At 44.5% G+C, this 18979-nt stretch overlaps 2 protein-coding genes across 6 annotated transcripts in view; one reads left to right on the forward strand and one right to left on the reverse strand.

Moving 5' to 3' along the window:
* The window catches only part of LOC123376982 (cis-aconitate decarboxylase-like), a 39850-nt gene that overhangs the window by 7290 nt on the left and 13581 nt on the right, over nucleotides 1–18979 (reverse strand). The window lies entirely within an intron of this gene.
* LOC123376981 lies at nucleotides 242–16303 on the forward strand. 4 transcript variants are annotated; one of them, XM_045029313.1, is made up of 11 exons: nucleotides 242–282; nucleotides 4892–5059; nucleotides 5582–7036; nucleotides 8058–8150; nucleotides 9193–9297; nucleotides 9646–9755; nucleotides 10760–10954; nucleotides 12381–12543; nucleotides 13421–13586; nucleotides 13782–13876; nucleotides 14548–16302. In XM_045029313.1, exons 2-11 carry the CDS (start codon nucleotides 4903–4905, stop codon nucleotides 14631–14633), a joined length of 2625 nt encoding a protein of 874 aa, XP_044885248.1. In that variant the 5' UTR covers nucleotides 242–282; nucleotides 4892–4902; the 3' UTR covers nucleotides 14634–16302. The 4 variants fall into 4 exon arrangements, with proteins under 4 accessions (XP_044885248.1, XP_044885250.1, XP_044885247.1 ...); XM_045029315.1 differs by having other exon boundaries at nucleotides 249–282; nucleotides 4896–5059; nucleotides 14548–16303; XM_045029312.1 differs by lacking the exon at nucleotides 242–282 and adding an exon at nucleotides 1272–1312 and having other exon boundaries at nucleotides 14548–16303.

An 18979-nucleotide genomic window follows, 5' to 3' on the forward strand; every position in this document is an offset into this window, starting at 1 on the left:
TTGGGACTACATATTGTGGGTTTTTCCATTTGTGGGGCAGTAGATTGAAGGACAACCCCTATCTTTTCAGGAAATACCAAGAAGAAAAAAACAGCTAGGACAATAAAGGAGTGATCAAATTCAAGGAAAACTCAGCTTCTAAAATACCAAAGGCATCAATGTGTGAAGTAATCTGCCCTGACTCCTCCTACTCTCTAATGAGGACTATAAAACTGTTTCTTACCAGGAAATGATAGGGAGAAGAAAGTTTGCTGCCACTCAGCTGAAGTATCTTCATTGCAGGTAACTCATGCATGAGAGACATAGGTTTCATATGAGCTATTCTTTGCTGCAGGTTCTATTGTATTATTTTCTGTTTTGTTATTTGCCTTCATTGTCTCATAATTCTGTTTCTTTCGATCATAAGCTCTTCCATTTTACCTTTTGATGCTCTGCAGGTTCATCATCAGATTCATCTAGAAGTCAAATCTATTTTATGTTGTACATTATTGTGGATTTTGTTGAACATTTTATTCCTATTTAACAAGTACTGTAGTCATGTCTGTACTTCAGGTCATTGACATTTTGTTTCACTGGTCCCAGAGGCAAATGGAATATGGGAAAATTTCATATTGAACAAATTATTATATATACAGTGCTAATTTAACACAATGATTAACTCCACAGTATGACACACAGATAACCTTTAATTCACTATCAAACATCTACCATTGGCCAGCTCCTCAGCTAGTGTACATCAATGTAGCTCGGTTGACTTCATGCTAATTTATACCAGTTGAAGATCTGGGTCATGATACGTACTTCTTTTTTTAACCGTAGTATAGTGTTGCTGTGCACCGTTAAACACCTGTCATGTAATTACCCAGAAATTGTTTCATTTCACGTCTTTGCATAGCTCTATAAAATGTCATTATCTTTATGATATAAAATGGCAGCAAACAGTCACTGGAGATAAGTGTCCCACAGTGAAACATGTGGAACAAAATTTCACTGGAATTAAAATGTATCTGATGATATTTTATGCTCTTCTATTCACCTTTGCATAGATGTACAATATTTTGTGTGAGCATCCCATTTTCTTCAGTGCAGTCCAGTAAGGTGCCTGTAGCAGGGTGGACCCTGCTCCGGGGTTTTAAGGGGTTTAAAATGTGGCCTGACAGAGCTGAGCTGATTGGGGAAGTGGCTACAGCTGGGGGCCATGCCCCAAACTGAGTAGCAGGGCCTTATAAAAGGCAGGGAAGCTAGGAGCCCAGACAGTCTCTCTTCTGCCTTCAGAGAGAGATGGGCCTAGCTGCTGGGAAAGAGAGACCAGGTACCTGAGTGCAGCAGGGCTGGGGAAGGCTGAGGAGCTGGGGAGCTCCAGCCTAGAAAGCCCCAGGCTGCGGCCTAGGAGTGGGCCAATAGGTACTGTGGGTCGCAGAGGGCGGCCCAGGGGTAGGACAAAGCAGCAGGTCTATAGTTTACTGTGCCTTATGCTGCTATGTGGCCTGCAGGCCAAAGATACCCTCACCATAGAAAACTAAACTATATCCACCCCATCTGGGTTCAAAGCTGGGGATGTTTGTGGCTGAGGTTTTCACTCACAAAATGCAACTTTCTGACTTTAGCTCAGAGGAGAGATGCTCTGGGAACCCCATCCTCACTGTGGTGCATAAGAAAGCAAGCAGAGATGTTATCAGCACTACTGATGTGCAGGCAGAGGAACAGGTACTTAGGAAGTGCCAGAGGCAGTGGCTGTCCTAAATGAAAGGGGTAGCAGTGATTAGTGACCCTGGGCATTCTTTGAATCAGCAAGTGCCTCTAATGTTTCCAAGAAGCCACTTGTTTGACATACCCCTAAGACCAGCCCAGGTCTTTCTTTATGCTGTATCCTGGACAGTATGATCTAATGGAAAGTGACAGAAGGTGTCTAGTGCTTTGGGTGATGCAGAGGTAGGACTAGTCTCTATTACCTAATGCTGGTCTGTCAGCATGAGATAGATGTAGAAATGGGGAGTCCTAGGAGCCTGAAAAGGAGATGAAGAGGATTGTTATACACACATAAATGCCAGATTCCGTTTCCTGTATTTCTGTGTACCTCCTCCCACTCCCTTTCCATCTCCGCTCCCTTGCATGGGGACCTGAAGTAACAGTGAATTAACTCTCAGTTGCATTAAAATCAGTTCTACAAGAACTCAGTGGGCCTTTAACATACTTTATCATACCCTCAGCTTTCTCTAGACATCCTATCAAACAAATGCCTTTTGCAGCATGCCTGGAAAGCCACCAGATTTGATCTATTTCAGACCAAAACATCTAGAGGAGCCTAACTCTGTGGTTCAAGTCCAGGTGGGTTTGTACTCAGGTGGCTAGTACAAGCAACTGCCTATGCTACCTCTGGCTATGTTGTAATTTTTAGGATACTAGCTCAGGCAGAGCTAGCACATGGCTGTCTACCTGAGCTGGGAAGTACACTCCCAGCTGCAGTGTAGATGTACCATTCAATCCCAACTCAGGACAGCACCTAAGTACCTGCTTAAAATTAAGCATGTTTGTAAGCACTCTTCCTGAACCAAGATGCTTCCTTGAAATGGGACCTTGAAATGCTCTCTGTTATAAGAGTACACTCATGCAGAGGTCTAATCTTTCTTATAATTAAATAATTAACAGAATGATTACAAGGTCATAAAAGGGCAAAAAGGAGGGAGTGGGGGAGCTATTTTTAAAATGTTAACCAAGGTTTTTTTTTTCCAAACTTCATGAAAGTTTTGGGTGCAGATTCAAGTCAGTGTTTTAGGTAAAGATCTGTGCAGTGTTTATTGCATCCAGGCTGGTCCATCTCTACTTAGTTCCCTGATTTTGTGAAAATACGAGCCCTTGTAATGCGTGTGAAAGGGAAGAAAAATGAGTTTTTTGTGTAGCGCACTAAGCCAGGGTTCCAATCATTGCAATAGCACTGAGGCGTCAGTTCAGGAAGCAGAAATACTCACACGTTTAAAGTTAGGCACATGCTGAAGTACCTTTGCTGAATTGGGGCCAAAGTCATTCAATTTTCCCTGGTTGTTCCTTGCCCTAGAGAAGCATCTGTCATATGCTATTTTCTCTTCTTGTATCAATAGCAGCTCTGCATTCTTTCCAAGAGGCATTTTTGGAAGTGGTTGGGAACGGGATACCATCCACCTCTCCCACTGCCAGCTCCTTAAGGTCACCTACTGCTCTAAAAACAATAATAATTTTTAAAAAGTGGGATTTTATTTTAGGCTTTGTGTCCTGAGGAAACCTCCACAGAACAAACTCCTGCTCATGAGACTGAGATGTGCAAGTGAATGGAAATTCTGGGTTTGAAATATAACCATTACTCACCAGGAGCTGGGAAATTCCAGCTGAAAGGGGCGGGGGGCATGGGGAAAGACAGAGACTAGCGCTGTACAAGGCACTGTAAGCTCACAGCTCAGAATGAGACTTTTTAACTCTCAGCTCCAGCTCACCCATGATGGATTTATCATAACAGTCAAGACAAGAGGAAGCGATAATCAAGGGAACGAAGAGGGTCTCTCTGTAGGATTGAGACAGTGTTAGAACCAAGAAGCTCTGAACTGCATGGGGATTATAATTATTTATATTGTGGTAGCAAGTAGCAACAGGACTCCATTGTGCTAGGTGCTGTACAAACACCAAACCCAGCCACTCCTGTTCTCAAAGAGGATTCTGAATTGCTTTGAGCTTGCTTCCCAAAAACACTTCCAGGAAAGCTTCCTGTTATTTGTAAAACAGGATTGGGTTACATCGTGTCAGACAGATGACACTTATTGATCAAGTTATTTCTGTGACCTCCATTACTATAATAGCTGGGGCCCAGATCCAAAGGTATTTAGGCACCAAACTCTCAGTGAACTTCATGGAAGTTTGGCACCGAAATACCTTTGAGGATCTGGGCCTGAGTGACTACCAAGCTTTAATGGTGTTATCCTCAATGCCCCAGGAGGCAGGGGAGTGAAAGCCCCATTTTAAAGGTGAGGGACTGAGATACAGAGAGGTTAAGGCCACGATTTTCAAAAATAGAACTGTAATTTTAGGGTCTTAAATCTTGATTTAAGCTCCTGAATAGATGAGCTAATTTTCCAAAGTGCTTCGCTCCCCAGTTAAGACTGAACCAGGATTTTTCCTTTGACCTGATTTCAAAACTTCTCCGGAGCTGAAATAGTGGCTCATTTTGACAAATATTATATTGTTCTCCAGGAAGTGGTTAATGGCTGCCCTCAAGTGGGTGTTTGATCTATACATAACCACAGACCTGGTTAAACCTGATGGGTGTGGTAACCACGCTTCTTTCAGGCTAAATGGAAGGAACAATTAAGCCTACTTATGGAATAAGATAGCTAGAGCCAATAGAAGCTACTGCCCAAAGCAATGGGTTGCATTGCAAAGTCAGAGCTGGACTAAGCCATATCCTCTGAGGGGTTTCCCTGAGACTGATTATACCAAGCAATCTCCTAGACCCTGCATTTGTAAAGTGTGTATGAGAGTCATAGAGCCAAGAGACACCCAGCAGACCATGAGAGAAGCAGTGGTGAGCATGGCCCTGAGAGGGAGCAGAGAGACCCAGCTTCTTGGGGCACAGAAGCAGCAGACTTGAAAGGGCAGACTTGAGCAAGGAAACTGCCGTAGCTGTTTATTTCTACTGTGTTCAGGGAAACAGGACTTTACATACATTCTCTGTGATTGCATCACAGAAATACCTGACTTGTATCATCAATTTCTCCTCCAGGAAACAACCCAGTAAGGCCCCAAATATTGGCCAACCACGCAGGCAAAAAGGGCAACCACGTTTTTTATATATATACACACACACACACACACACATTGATTAGTGATGTGACTTATTGACATTAGCCATTGTTTTGTCTGGAAGGAAGACAGGTCATGGCGAGCATGGAGGGGTTTGCGGCTGTGTTCTACAGTGAGCCATCAGTGCTGGGGCTCCTCTCGAATGTGATCAGCGCTTTCCTCGTGTGCCTGCAGAACTTTTCCTTTGCTCACACCAACATCAGACCTGAGGGAGTAGAAAACATCCTGGCAGGTGAGTAGGAGATGGGCTGTCTTCTGGAACAATGGATCGCAGTCCGATTGGCCTTAGTCTAGCAAGAAAGAATTCACCTATAGCCTTTCTGCTGAGGGGATACACAAGAGTTGAGCCCAGACGTATGTAGATTGAAGTATACAGGTTATGCACATGCTTTAGAAGAATGTCCCCCATCTTCCTGGGCAGCTGTGCCCTCCAGATTAAACCCCTGCTGTACCAGCCAGTGCCTTCCCATCTTCTGCTTAGCTGTGTGCACTAACCCACAATGGAACTTGGGCTGATTGTACTGGGGTGGGGGGGCAGGAGCATTGCACCAGAGCTCAATTTAGAGACTCATCATTAAGGTAGGAAGAGGAGCTTCAGAAAACCAGTTGTCAAAGACTGCAGGACCAGTAGTAATACATGCATCAGCTCTAAGTAGCTCATGTATATTTGGCAACAGTGTTTCATTGTGCAAAGCACCTGTTGATTGTTTATTTGCTAATGACACTTCTGTGTCATTTTGTTTGCCTCTCTTAGGGGTCCACCTCATTCTGATTGGAGGCCTGTCTCAACTCTTGGCTGGATTCCTCGCCTTCCGGAAGTATGACCACCTGGGTGGCACAGCCTTCCTGGCATTTGCAGCTCTGTGGAGCAGTTATGGGGCCACCCGGGTCATTTCAGGGGCATATCCCCCCTTAAACAACACAACGCTAGCCTCAGAAAATGCCACTTTTCTCCTCCACACTGATGCAGCCCAGCTCTCCACCAGTGAGAGTGCTGTCGCTGGGTTGGTGGCTTATATTTTCATTTCATTTATCCTCTCCTTCTGCTCAGCCACCGTGAACTACATCATGCCCTTCGTGTTTGGAGCCATCACCCTCACCTTGGTGTTCGAAGGGGTGGGGCTTTTTGGCCAGTGGGCGCTGGTTGTGTCAGGGGTCCTGGAGCTGGTCATTGTTGTCTGTGGGCTGTATGGAGCAGTAGCTCTCCTTTTCAAAGGCATCACTCAAAGGTATGTTCTGCCGGGCTTCGGGAACCCTCTCTTCAATGTCTTGCTGCTGGGCTCAGCTAACAGTGGCTCTTCCAAGACTACTGGGGAGGAGAAGAAAAAGAACACAAAGTATGCTGAGCCAATGGCCCTAAACCACTTATGTGACACCATTTCCCCCTTCATATTTGCCTTCTACACTTTTGGGTACATGAAGACCTTCTATGTAGGAGCCATATGGGTTAGCATCATCTCCATCTGCCAGCTCTTCTCCAGCTTCTATAGCTACTTGCGAGACGATGTTTATTATACCACCAAGTTTGGTGTCCACAGTCTGTACTGGCTGGTGATGTCTTGGGAAGAGTTCACACTGACTGTCTTCATCAGCATAGACAATGTGCAGCAAAGCAGGATGGGAATGATTGGGGACTGGTTCTTCCTGGCCACTGCTTGCATGCTGTTCCTGATGGCCTTCAATAAGGATGTTCTAGAGGTGCTGCAAAATGCTGCTTTCATTCTTCTCACTATCTCCACCATCCACCAGATTCCAATTAGAGGCGCTTATGTGTTCTTTGGGGTTTCCTGCAGCCTTTACACGGCTATCTCGCTCTACGCCACTTTTGCAAGCCTCATTAACTCAATAGGTGAAAAGGCGCTGATCCCTGTTGGTGCCCAAGTTATGTCCAGCTCAACGCTCCAGAGTGTACTGATGAGTGTCAAAAGCTACCTCATGAGGTCTAAGAATATCCCAGGGGCCACCATCTGTGAGGTCCCCGATGCCTTGTTCTACATCTGCAATGGCCTGGCTGCTGTCTCTGCCATCCAGGGTACTTTAAATGACCCCATCAGACAGCATCTCTCTATTCCCTCCGTGCTAATCCCAGGAGCCATATTTCAGCTGTATGTGTGTAGGATCCAGGTCCAAAGAGGAAGAAGATTTGGGTCCGTTCTTCCATTCTGCTATGCTGCTATCTGGGCAACATGGACCTGGCTCCGTTTTGCAGGTAACAAAAGTTTTTACTTTTGCTTATTCAGACCATGCCAATGCTTTTAAGAAGCAACTCGCCAAGTGGAATGTAATTTTCATGTCTTCTTTACACTAGCAACCTTCTTGAACCAGAAGCATTCCTATAACTTGTCCATTCAGCTGGGAGATTCCTACCCAAACCATTGCAAAGAGGCAAGAAAGTGATAACACGAGAAGTGTTCTGATTTGTGTCCACAGAAATGACCATAGCAGCAGTTGGTCTAATTACTTCATGTTCTGACAACTTCAGAATTCTATGGTGAAATCCTGGTCCCAGTGAACTCAACTGAGTTTTGCCTTTGACTTCAGTGCAGCCAGGATCTCACCCCTAATGATTTTTGAATCAGCAATCTGACTCTCCTAAAATAAGACCTTATAAAACTTTGATTCAGGCACCAGGATAAACTCCAACTTTATGCTTCAAAAACCTTCTGATATTCAATACACTTAGCTACCATCTCCAAAGCAGCTCTAATGAGAAGTGACCTTGGAAGCCAAAATTCCATTTTGTAGCTCAAAGTTAGCAGCATGCTCATACAATGTCCACCCCAACTCCCATTAAAGCCAATGGCTTATCTGGAGCTGGCTGAGACCCATAGGGAGTATGGGAGAAAGCTGAATTGCTCCAAGAATGAACTATGGACTTTGTATTTCTATCTCTCAACCCCTCTGAGAACAGCAATTCACTAAGGCTTGTCTATCTCACCAAGAGAAGTTGGTCCAATAAAAGATATTACCTCACCCACCTTGCCTCACTTTTTACAAAGGGCAGGTAAAATGAAGTGGCTTTCTTAGCCTTCTGGCTCATTGTCATAGAATCACCAGGTACTGCCTCTGTGTTAAAGACAATACACTCCAAATGCTTTTCACCTCAGATATATTCTCATCCTTTGTGTTTCTTTAAAGAGGTCACCATACACTAATTCAGATTACAATTTCCCCCTGTTCTTGTGTTGCATTGTACTTGCTCACAACCAAGTTTGCTGGTGCTATTTCAGGTCACTTACTGAACATTGATGCTGCGAGTGATGGAGGATTCACAGCAGGATCCATAGCCTTTTTGGTAGTCAACATCTTTTTAATGGTTATAGGTAAGTCTTACTGCTCTCATAAATTATTTGTTTTAGGTTAGCACCAACATGCCTCAGTCTCAGCAGGGGCCCCATTGTGCTAGGTCAGGGGTAGGCAACCTATGGCACAAGTGCCGAAGGCAGCACACAAGCTGATTTTCAGTGGCACTCAGATTGCCTGGCCACTGGTCCGGGGGGCTGTGCATTTTAATTTAATTTTAAATGAAGCTTCTTAAACATTTTAAAAACATTATTTACTTTACATACAACACTAGTTTAGTTATATATTATAGGCTTATAGAAAGAGGCCTTCTAAAATGTTAAAATGTATTACTGGCATGCAAAACCTTAAATTAGAGTGAATAAATGAAGACTTGGCACACCACTTCTGAAAGGTTGCCGACCCCTGTGCTAGGTGCTATACAAACATACAGACTCTGACTCAAAGATCTTTCATTCTAAATAGTGGAGAGACAAAGGGTGGAAGAGGTAACACAGAAGCAAAGTAACTTGTCCTAGTTCACACAGCAGCAATTAGAACTCAGGTCTCTTGATTTCTAGGCAAACACTTTTTAGCCATTGAGCTCAGTAACAGTGGAGTGGAAGATCTTGGTTACAAAGGATTAAGCCTCTCTGAAGGATCCAGAAGGGGATTTGGAAGGGAAAGTCACATGAACCAAATATAATTTCAAGAGATAAGGTTCAAATAAGGTTGACGTGCTAGACAGAACCAAATTTCTCTCTGGTGTAACTCCACTCCAACTTAATGGCCATCTGCTGTAGATCAGTTTATAGCCATTATACATGTTTCCATAAAATAAATAAAACAATAAAAATGAGAGATTGTGGGTTCAGTAGCATTGCTTTCAAAACCTGAGGCTTAACTAAACTGGAGCCAGAACTCATCTTCCCCCACCAAAGGGAAGGTTGATGGATCAGAAGTCCTAGGTTTGCTGCCCTCTGATTCGATTACTTTGAGTTAAGAATTGTGGGTGTTACTGTAATATCTTTGCAGACCTTTCCATGACATGGGCCATGTTCCCTCCTGCCTCTCTTTTTGCAGCTTCCTATTCGAACCTGGTGCTCCTTTGCCTGACCTTTGTGATGGAGGTTTTGATCATTTGTTTTCTGCTGTTTACGGTGGAACACCTCCCAGTGCCCCTTGAGAGTAAGTCCGGGTGAGAAGTTGCAGAGCATTCCTAACTTAAGGAACACAGCACACTGTATCTAGGTGGGGAAAGTGTTCTGAGCATGTTCAGAATGAAAAAGAAGCAGGAAACTGCTGTGCATTCTCGATGGGAAACAAATGGTTAATGCTGTAAAATAATTCAAGCTTGCAAGAATGTGACATGCTTTGATTCCCACATGTTGCCAATGCAATTTTGCATGGGAGATTGCAAATTAATCTGTTTTTTTAATTATATGAAGCTGCCATACATGAAACAAGATTCCTCCAAGGAAAAGGCAGAACCTGATCCCTTCCCCACTCCCCATCTTGAGTTTTCTGTTTTCCTAGTTGTGATGCTGTCTGTCTTCGGTGCTATCTGCATCTATGGAGCAACGTCATCACTGGCAAACTGCATATTTGGCAAAGACCTCATAATGATGGGACCCCCTCTCTTTAGGGTAAGAGTCCAGCTACATGGTATAATGAGCTTAGAATCTCAGGGTTGGAAGGGACCTCAGGAGGTCATCTAGTCCAACCCCCTGCTCAAAGCAGGACCAAACCCAACTAAATCATCCCAGCCAGGGCTTTGTCAAGCCTGACCTTAAAAACCTCTAAGGAAGGAGATTCCACTACCTTCCTAGGTAACCCATTCCAGTTCTTCACCACCCTACTAGTGAAAAAGTTTTTTCTAATATCCAACCTAAACCTCCCCCTCTGCAACTTGAGACCATTACTCCTTGTTCTGTCATCTTCTACCACTGTGAGCTTACTCTCCATTATGGGTATACTAAATAAACAGTTATCCTGAGATCGTCAAAACAGCCTAATGAACTCCAATAGGATTTGGACATCTAACTCACTACAGCTGTAGCATTGCCATGTTGTAGTGGGCTATGGACTGAAAATAAGCTTTCTTCCTTCACAAATAAAAGGACTGGAAACATGGAGAGAGGAGAGGCACATTTACATATAATTCCCACTCCTCTCAGACTCCAAAACCAGGACTCCAGGACCTAGTAGAATGAGTGGACCACAGTCCAGGAGTTTTACAGCTTTAAGGAATGTAGGATGTCACAAACTTTTGGGGAATGAAAAGCATCTTAAATGGGATGTTGTGTCTCTTCCCAGAGTGTTCCATTGTCTCTGTTAGCTTTAAATATCCTTTACCGTATTGTAGGCATGACCAAGACTGTCCCATGTAATTAGGGTTGATTCTTCCTTCCTGAGGAACTGCATTTCAGTCAGACAGGTTGGTTGTTTCTTTATGTTTAGACTAATAAGAAAGCTCTTGAAACACAACCCTTCAACAAATATCTGTGGGAATCATATGGGACTTTCCTTGGCCATTTCTTTAGGACAATTTTCTATATTTTCTTTCTCTGGCCACAGCATGGGATACTGGATTTAATGTGTTAGCATGTTCATAGAGTTATGCATTTGTTGTTTCCCTGACCACTTCCAGGTTGAGATGACTAAGGAGGACACTAAAGATCCTCCACCCTGTTTCTGCCCCAGCTCCCATCGAACCAGCAGCCTGAGGAGCATTGCAAACTTGCTGAATGAAGGTGCAGTGTGCGGAGTGCCTACAGACACAGTGTATGCTCTGGCAGCTTCCTGCAAACAGCCAGAAGCCATTGAGAAAATCTACAGAATCAAGGTGTCAACACAATATCGGTTGCTGTCTTTCAACCTAGAACTTGTGCATCTATCTGTAAACTAGCCAGACCTGTACAGATGTGTGAACAGCATGCCCCTCAGTCTGTCAGTTTGGAGTCTGGCTCAACAGTGTAGTTTTACTATGAAGTTCGTAAATAAGCATAACAGAAATCCATGAGCCATATTCAGCTTTTAGTTACAACACTGTCAAACAGGATTCACTCATTGACTTCCATGGAGTTACTCTATACACACAGCTGTGTACTGAGAGCAGAATCTAGTCAGCTAAGAGCTGCTTCACTCTAGTTTATCTGGTAAACAGAGATGGGCCCAAAACTAATGCCTGAATCCAAATAGCCCTGAAACTTGTGACATCTGGGTCCAAATCTGAATTCATCCTCTTCCTCTATAAAGGGCTGAGCCAGAATCCCGGTTCTTAACATCCCAGCATTTTGGAAAAATTCAATACACTGGATCCAGATCCAAACTTTGCAGCTTAAGCCCATCTCTACTAGTGTTTGCCTCCCCGTCTGTTCTCCATTAGGCACTTTCTTAGCTAGCCCAGAAAAACAGGAGTTATAGGTTCTCTGACCAGACATCTAGAGTAAGTGTCAATAACACAGGGTCTCTTTATATTTCCTCATTCAGTGCCAAGTCTAAGCTCTTGCAGTCAATGGAGTAGTGTAAATAGAATATAAATACATTCCTGCTGGGTTAGTCACCTGGCTTCACCAAAAGTGATGTAACTCAAGAACTGAGCGCTCCAAAGTGTCTTTCTTTTCTCCTCCACCACAGCCTGATCTATGATATACATCAAAGCAGGTTGTGAAGACTGAGAGGTATAACTAGTACTTGCTAATGCCACAGGGCTCTTCTCACGTGTTTAGGTCAGAGCAGCAGGGAATTGACCCAAACAGGTTTCCAGGTGCAGATTAGTTTATGAGAACTAGTGGGACTCAGTGTCATTATAGCTGATTTACACCAGTGTAAGAGAAGAAAAGAATGGTCCTGGATACAAACTATTAAGAACTTGCTTGATGACTACAGGAAGGTTATTTTATACTATGCTAGTTGGGTCTAGAAAAGGGGATTTCCCATCTTTATCCAACTCAGGGCCGTAAAGATAACTCAACAAGAGCCTGAAATCTGCACCTAATATGCACAAAATAGGGCAGGTTACACCTCTCCCTCTTCTTTAATATCCATGTATTAAACCCAGCAATGACACAAGTCCCAGTATGCAATTGTCCCTCATGCTCTGAGTATCAAGATGGTGCATTGCATGCTGGAACCCACTGTCCCTGGGAGTGGTGGCTGCAGTGCAGGACTCAGCAGGTTGTTTGACTGCAGGGATGCACTTTGCAGAGATTTTCACACTCTACATTTTTCTTAAAACATCTTCCTCCTCCTCTTTTTGGTTTTCACAGGACAGGCCTCAAGAGAAGCCCATCTGCATCTTCATTTCAAACCTGGACCAGTTGCGAGCTGCTGCTCCTCCCTTCAGCCCTCTGCTTTGGGAATTTATGGAGAACGTTTACCCTGGAGGCATTGGATGCATCATCAAGAAAGGAGAATGGCTGAAGAAGTTAGGTGAGTAAATTGGGCATCTTCTCTCTTATTGCTTCTTTCCTTTTCCAGATCTCTGGCTTTGCATCTTCAAAGTTCACATCTTCCCCTGGGCAATGACTTGAGAGTATTCCATCCATTGCAGCCCCTGGTAAAATTAAGGCATCTCCAGCGCTGCTCTCATTCCTCTTCCTAAAAAGTTTAGCTGGAGCTTCACCATGTGTAGGTGGAGTGGGTCGATGAGAGTCACGACATCAGGAGCCAAACAGCCTCAGCATTGACCTTTTTAGGAAGGTCCAGTGTACCTGGGGCTCTCACCCCACTACTCTTGCTTACAGCTACTGACCCCAAGACAATGGCTCCAATGTGTGGTTCGGAAATATAGGAGAACCAAGTGGACACTTTTATGGGGTGTTTCATACTCCTGTTTTCCAACCAACTCCTTTAGAGTTCCCGACGAGATGCAACACCCAAGATATTTTAAAATCACATTTCTGTCAGCAGCCTGAGTCACAGTCTGACCATGTTTAAAGATGTTTTAGGGGATTATTTGAAATAAAGAATAATTAACTATTTGGGGCCAGCTCCTCAGCTGCTGGAACTTAGCACTGTTGTGCTCAGTTCAGCTGAGCCATGCTAGCCTACAGCCACTGAAGATCTGGCTCTTTGTCTTATGTTTTATTTCACAAATTCTTTCCTCATATTTACAAACTCACTATCAGCCATTTCTGCTCTATGTTGCTACTAATCCTCAGCAATTCACAGTTGTTAACTTGAACAAAGATACCTGTAGTATTGGGGACTGCAAACTTTGAGGAAGTAGATATGATGCATTGTATGATGATGTACAATGTACTGCACCAAACTCTGATTTGCAAACCCGGTCTGTTTCTCTGACAAGGGGTTGGAGCAGGCTATGACCGAGTCGGGACCAAGGACAGCATAATGATCAGAGTGCCTGACCAAACCGTCACCGTCCATCTCATAGACATGACAGGCCCCTTGGCCATCACCTCTGCTAATCCCAGTGGAGAGACTGACAGCACCCACCACGACATGGTCATCTCGTGAGTATCCTGTTGATTAATCAAGGGCTACAATAGTAGCTGACATTTCTATAGCCAACAGGAAAGATGGAGGAAGTGCTTATAGCCATAGGCCTTAAGTGATGACTAGGCCTTGAGTTGGCCCTGTGCAGAGGGGTAAATCTCACCCAAAGACAGTATGAACTGGTTTGTATTTTCTCTCCTTTTTTCCACCAGGCGTCTTGGCCACAAGCTAGAGGGGGTTCTCTGTGATGGGGAATCCAACGAGGTGGTGGCATCCACGGTGGTCAACTGCACAAAGATCGATGAAGGTGAGTTTTAGAGCCACCTCATTTTTTCTTGAGCTGCCACCATTAGCCTCAACCACTCAGAACAGTGTGCAGAGTGAAATGGCTCTCAAGCTCTGTACTTTCACCAGCCCGTTAAAAAAGGGAATCTCCTCTGGGATCACAGCACAGGAGATGGAAGGTAGAAACAATGGGCCATGTGAAACTTAAGGCTTATAAAAGGAACAGTGTTTCAAGTATAGAGCTAGTTTTTTGGGGCCTGAGGAACACATCCCTTTCCAGGCCATTGGAGTAATGGTAGAACTTATAAGAGCTTGAGGACACAAGGACATAGCACTTTGCTAGCTCTTAGAAGAGCTGGGCTATGTCACTGCTAATGAAAACCTGAAGTCTAGATGGAAGGGGTGGTTCAGTGGGAGGTGCGGTGTCCCCTGACTAAGGGTTGACCCAATGTGTTTGTATGGTGTGCGGGGCTGCTGGTTTTCTAGAGGAGCCATCTTGCTCCTGGATCAGCTCCAGATCCTCATGGGTTTTTCAATTATTTGGCCTATTGGGGGGTCTTTGAGAAAACTTGGCCCTAATTGACCCTTGTGGTGCTGTCTCAAGCATGCTTTCCTCCATGGCCCATTTCCTTTCCCTGCTTCTGTGACTCAGGGATCAGCAACTCACCTAATTTTCTGGTGCTTCCTCCCCAGGTGGCATCACCATCCTGAGAGAAGGCTGTGTGCCCACAGCCAAGGTGCGGCAGATATTTGAAAGGGTGAAGAACGGAGATGCATGAAGTTGAAAAAATCTCACTGAACAAAGAGCAAGATGCTCTCTCCTTACACCAAGGTTAAGGGGGCCAATCCTTGTTTGAAAGATCTGATTCAATTAGCCCACATTTTCTCCTACAATGTAAAAGTGCACTGCTATATGTTACCTTCCAGATCCCACACTGAGGGACCTTGAGAAAGTCACAGCTTCTCTGATCATCCACTTACCTACTTTTGAAATAACAAAACTATCCCCAACATCTCACACAGATTACATGAGGTCTAATTCATAAAGTGCTTTGAGATGCCAGGATGAAAAGTGATTAAGCAACAACAGCCCAATATGACTTGCAGAGGTGAACATACTGAAGTGGAGAGTCTTATTTGAGGAATTCAGACACAATTATAGTGCAGCAGAGATCTATGTAATTCACAAACATAGGAGCCTTCCTTGTATCTCTGTTTCTAGATGTGATTCTTTTCTAGGACCGCACACCTTAGAGCTTGTTGGAAACCAAAGTTGCCATCCCACAGGAAATTCTGATATTTCAACATTTGTTTGATCCCAAAATGGGACAAAGTGTTGAAAATTTCCCCAGAATGAAATGTTCCAAAAAGAAATTCAGTTTGGAACTGTTGAAACGCAAAAATAAAACTGCCATTTCCAATAGGAATTATATGTTTCATTTATACATGTTATATAGGGACACTCTGGGAAGTTAATCCAAATTAACTAGAAGTATGAATTTAACATCTATAATTAACTACATTAAACACCTGTGTGGACATTATTAGAATAAAAGTGGCCTTAATTCAGATGAGTTTATTCACTAGTTCTCCATTGCCCTGCACCTTGTATGAGCATTGACATCAATGCACAGCAGATATAAAATGCTACCAGATCAGAGAGGTAGTGTTTTGGACCCACTTTGCACTAGTGTAAATGATTGCAAATGTGCAATGGAGATTCAAGTCCTAGGTACAGTCCTTAAATCACCCCCCCCCCCATCTTTCATAAGTTTATTTGGGTGCTTAGTTCAGATTTGCCTCCCTTGTTTTTAAACCATCCATGATTTTATTCCAGTCTGTGCCATGGACTCTCCCTGCTCACCAGATCGCCTTCATAGCACTGACTTCCTCTCTGCTCTGTCACAGTCTCACTGCTGGTGGGATGAGAGCTCTGCCTTCTCTACAACTGTTGCCATCTAGAACAGGCCCCATTAACTCTGACTCCCAACCCATCCCCTTTATTATTGCTATGACATTCAAAGCTAGAGCCCCATTCAGGATCAGGACCTCTGTACTCAGAAAGACAGTCGCTGCCCAAAGAGCAGGCAATCAAAACTTCCCACCTCCCTTCACATTGATACTGGGGTACCAGCTAGAGTCTTAAACAGATCAGAGCCCCACCCACTCGGCACTGCACACGTGTATTCTAATCTCACTTGGAAGCTCACTTTTCCTCTGTCTGCTATGCTCCTTGATGTCTCTCTCCCCTGTTATTTATTATTTTAACCTCTTCAACCTGAAGTTGATGGGAATTCACACGCAGAGCGCCTGCAGGATCAGGCGCTATATGTGCATTCCAGACTGCCTATATTTTGTGTATACCTTGGCCTGCGTATTTAATGTATATTGCTGTACTTGTTTCCATAGCATTTGAAGCCTGTATTATTTAACGCAACCAGATTCTGTTCAATAAAATCTACTGGAAATCTAAATAAAAATCTAAAGGAAATGTTATTTCAGTTTAATTGATCTTTATGGGGGGTTCATCTTTTAAAAGTCATGTGATTCCCATGGCTGAAACTGGGAGCAAAGACAATGAATAAGCAGATACATTCCTTGAAAAGGACTTAGAGAAGATGATGTATTCGCACCCTGGGAAATTGAACAATGACTCCAGACACAGGTGAATTAGTACACAGAAGTGATCAAAGCCCTTGGCTTCAGGACCCTGATCCAAAGCCCACTGAAAATAATGGAAAGATATAAGGCAAAGAGTATGGGGAGAACAGGTTCCACAGGGCTGCTACTCCCACTCTGTGCAGATGGATGGGACGTGGGAAGAGTGGGGCAGGGAACAGGTTCAGCCACAAACCTCACCCCCAAGCACTGGCCATGAAAGCTGATACACCCTTGAGCAGGATGTAATCTGTTCCTGGTTTGGGGTGACAACCAATTAATTTCCACTGGGGCAAATGGCAACCAGGGAGGAGAATGGGACTCAGAGTAAAAAACTGCAGTATTGCCAACCCCCAAGCTTAAAACAAAAACAAAACAAACAAACAAAAAACCCATGAGTCAGGTCCCCCGCAAATCAAAATGGCTTAAAAATCATTTTTCTATTTCTCTTCTGGTTTCTGAGCCTTCAGGGGGCCTTGTGTTCCAGCATTTCTCTGCATGCACAAAAGCTAGAAACGTACTTGTTAAAAAACAAACGCTGAAATTCTCATCTCATCACGATTCCAGGAGCTAGGGCTTTCAGAAAACACCAAATATCACAAGACTCACAATAAATTTGCAAAATCTGATAGTGTGATTCCTTCCCTGTGGCTGGTCTTGGGACAATGAAGCTTATGCACTGCCCTTAGCCTTTAGTAAAGGACTGCTGGCCAGGACCGTTCTTGTACTTCTCTGTCTAAACAGACATGAATGCAGAAACAAGCACCATTAAAAAAAAAGTTTCTTTCCCCTGAAATAAGGCCCTAGATGGGCAATATTCCAACCTGAAGCAAAGCAATAGCTCATAAATCTAGTGCTGGAAATGGATTCTTTCTACCATGCAGGAGTTAGGAATCACACTTTTCTGAAAGGATATGCACCCCTTGTTTCAATTCCTGGTATATCATGAGATGTTGGAGAACATGGCCCCATTATTACACAGAGGACTAGGGTGGGGCTGATCATTTCCCCTCACCCCAAGGGCTGGGCCCCTCTGCCCCACTTGTTTTCCTCCTTTTGTTCATTCCCACTCCCTTGAACCAGGCAGGACTTGTCCATCAGGAAAAGAGTTTGGCCACACTACTTCTTCTCCATGGGGATCAGGTTACTCCCTCGTCTGCTGGCTTGAAAACCCCCAGGGGCTCCTTCCTCCCAGGCCTTGCTCTCTCCCATTCCCCATCTCCCTTGTAGACCTCCTGCACTGTAAAAGCTCCTACATTGATGAGTTGATTTGTGGCGTGGATTCCAAGTGAAGAATTTGTCCCAGGCTTTAGGATACAAGGTGCTATATAAATGTAAACAATTATTACTCCAGTTCTATTTAGCTCTAGTGTTGTTGTCCAGATGAATTTCCTGTGTGTGACAGAAGTATCCCAAGACTTGGGCCACAATTCTGTTTGCCCCTAAAAGGCACCATAAACAACAACATTCCCTCAGGCTCCAGGGGATGAGCTCTTGTTTTACTCAGGCAGCTACAAGACTCCTGGCTAAGATTCAGGCCTTGGTTTTGGTTTGCTCCTGGTGTTCCCTGCAGTGTGCAGGGAGCTGCTGTCTGCCCCGAGCCAGCCAGAAGCTTCCAGCTCGCTTCATTCTTGCCAGCATTCAGGGCGTTCACTGCTACCTGGCACCCAAAGCAGACCTGGCAAGGAACTCCCAGCCACTCTGAGGTTTGCTGGTTCAAGCCAGCTCTGGTGGCTAAAATTAACATTTCCTGTTCCTCCTCCCACACCAGCCAGGAGTAGACAAGCCAACCACACCCAAAAGGCCCTTTCCCCTCTGTTGCTTTGGCTTTCCTGACCACTCTTCTCTCAGGGCACAGACCTCCGGGGGATACATGGGCCCAGCTTCCCTCCTGCTCCCAGGATTCTGAGGGAATTGTGAGCAATAGGCTTATAACACGGCAAGTTGTGAGCTCATCTCCCCCATGCTGGTTTAGCTCTGCTGGCTGGCATGGTGGGACACAGTCAAAGAGCCATTCTTTCCCTGCCCACCTTGGCTGGGAGGGATGCAAGCAGGTGTGCACTGCCCCATAGCCCTGTGCACCTGAACCAGGTAGCCCATACAAAGCAGTAAAGGGGTTCCTTACTCCCCTGATCAGGTGCTTAGTCCAAGCTCCATCTGTCCCACTGGAATCAGACAGAAAACAGAACTAGACTCTATGGAGTTAGGCAGCATAAAACCAGAGGGAAAGTGAGGAGAATCAGGCCCAATAGCAGCAGCATCACCTCTCCAGTTTCTAATCTGTCTTACCACAGTGCTCTGCCTTCCACATCTCCTCATCACTCAGCCTGCTCACTTACAGTCTCACCCCTGCCAGGGTAAACCAAGTCCTGTACATCTATAGCCCAGCAACAGACTTATATCATTTCCAGGGCTTCTCCACCACCTTTGTCTGTGGCCAAGGAGAGGATGCAGGGGGGAACCCAAG

The sequence above is a fragment of the Mauremys mutica genome, chromosome 9 (genome assembly GCF_020497125.1).
Source record: "Mauremys mutica isolate MM-2020 ecotype Southern chromosome 9, ASM2049712v1, whole genome shotgun sequence".
NCBI lineage: Eukaryota > Metazoa > Chordata > Testudines > Geoemydidae > Mauremys > Mauremys mutica.

Bases quoted from the DNA above. Each gene is read 5' to 3' on its own strand.
- LOC123376981 (XM_045029312.1), top strand. From the start codon at position 1,282: ATGGGCCTAGCTGCTGGGAAAGAGAGACCAG. The intron at 9,298-9,645 runs GTAAGTCCGGGT...CTGTTTTCCTAG, and splicing joins CCTCCCAGTGCCCCTTGAGA to TTGTGATGCTGTCTGTCTTC. The intron at 10,955-12,380 runs GTGTCAACACAA...TGGTTTTCACAG, and splicing joins AGAAAATCTACAGAATCAAG to GACAGGCCTCAAGAGAAGCC.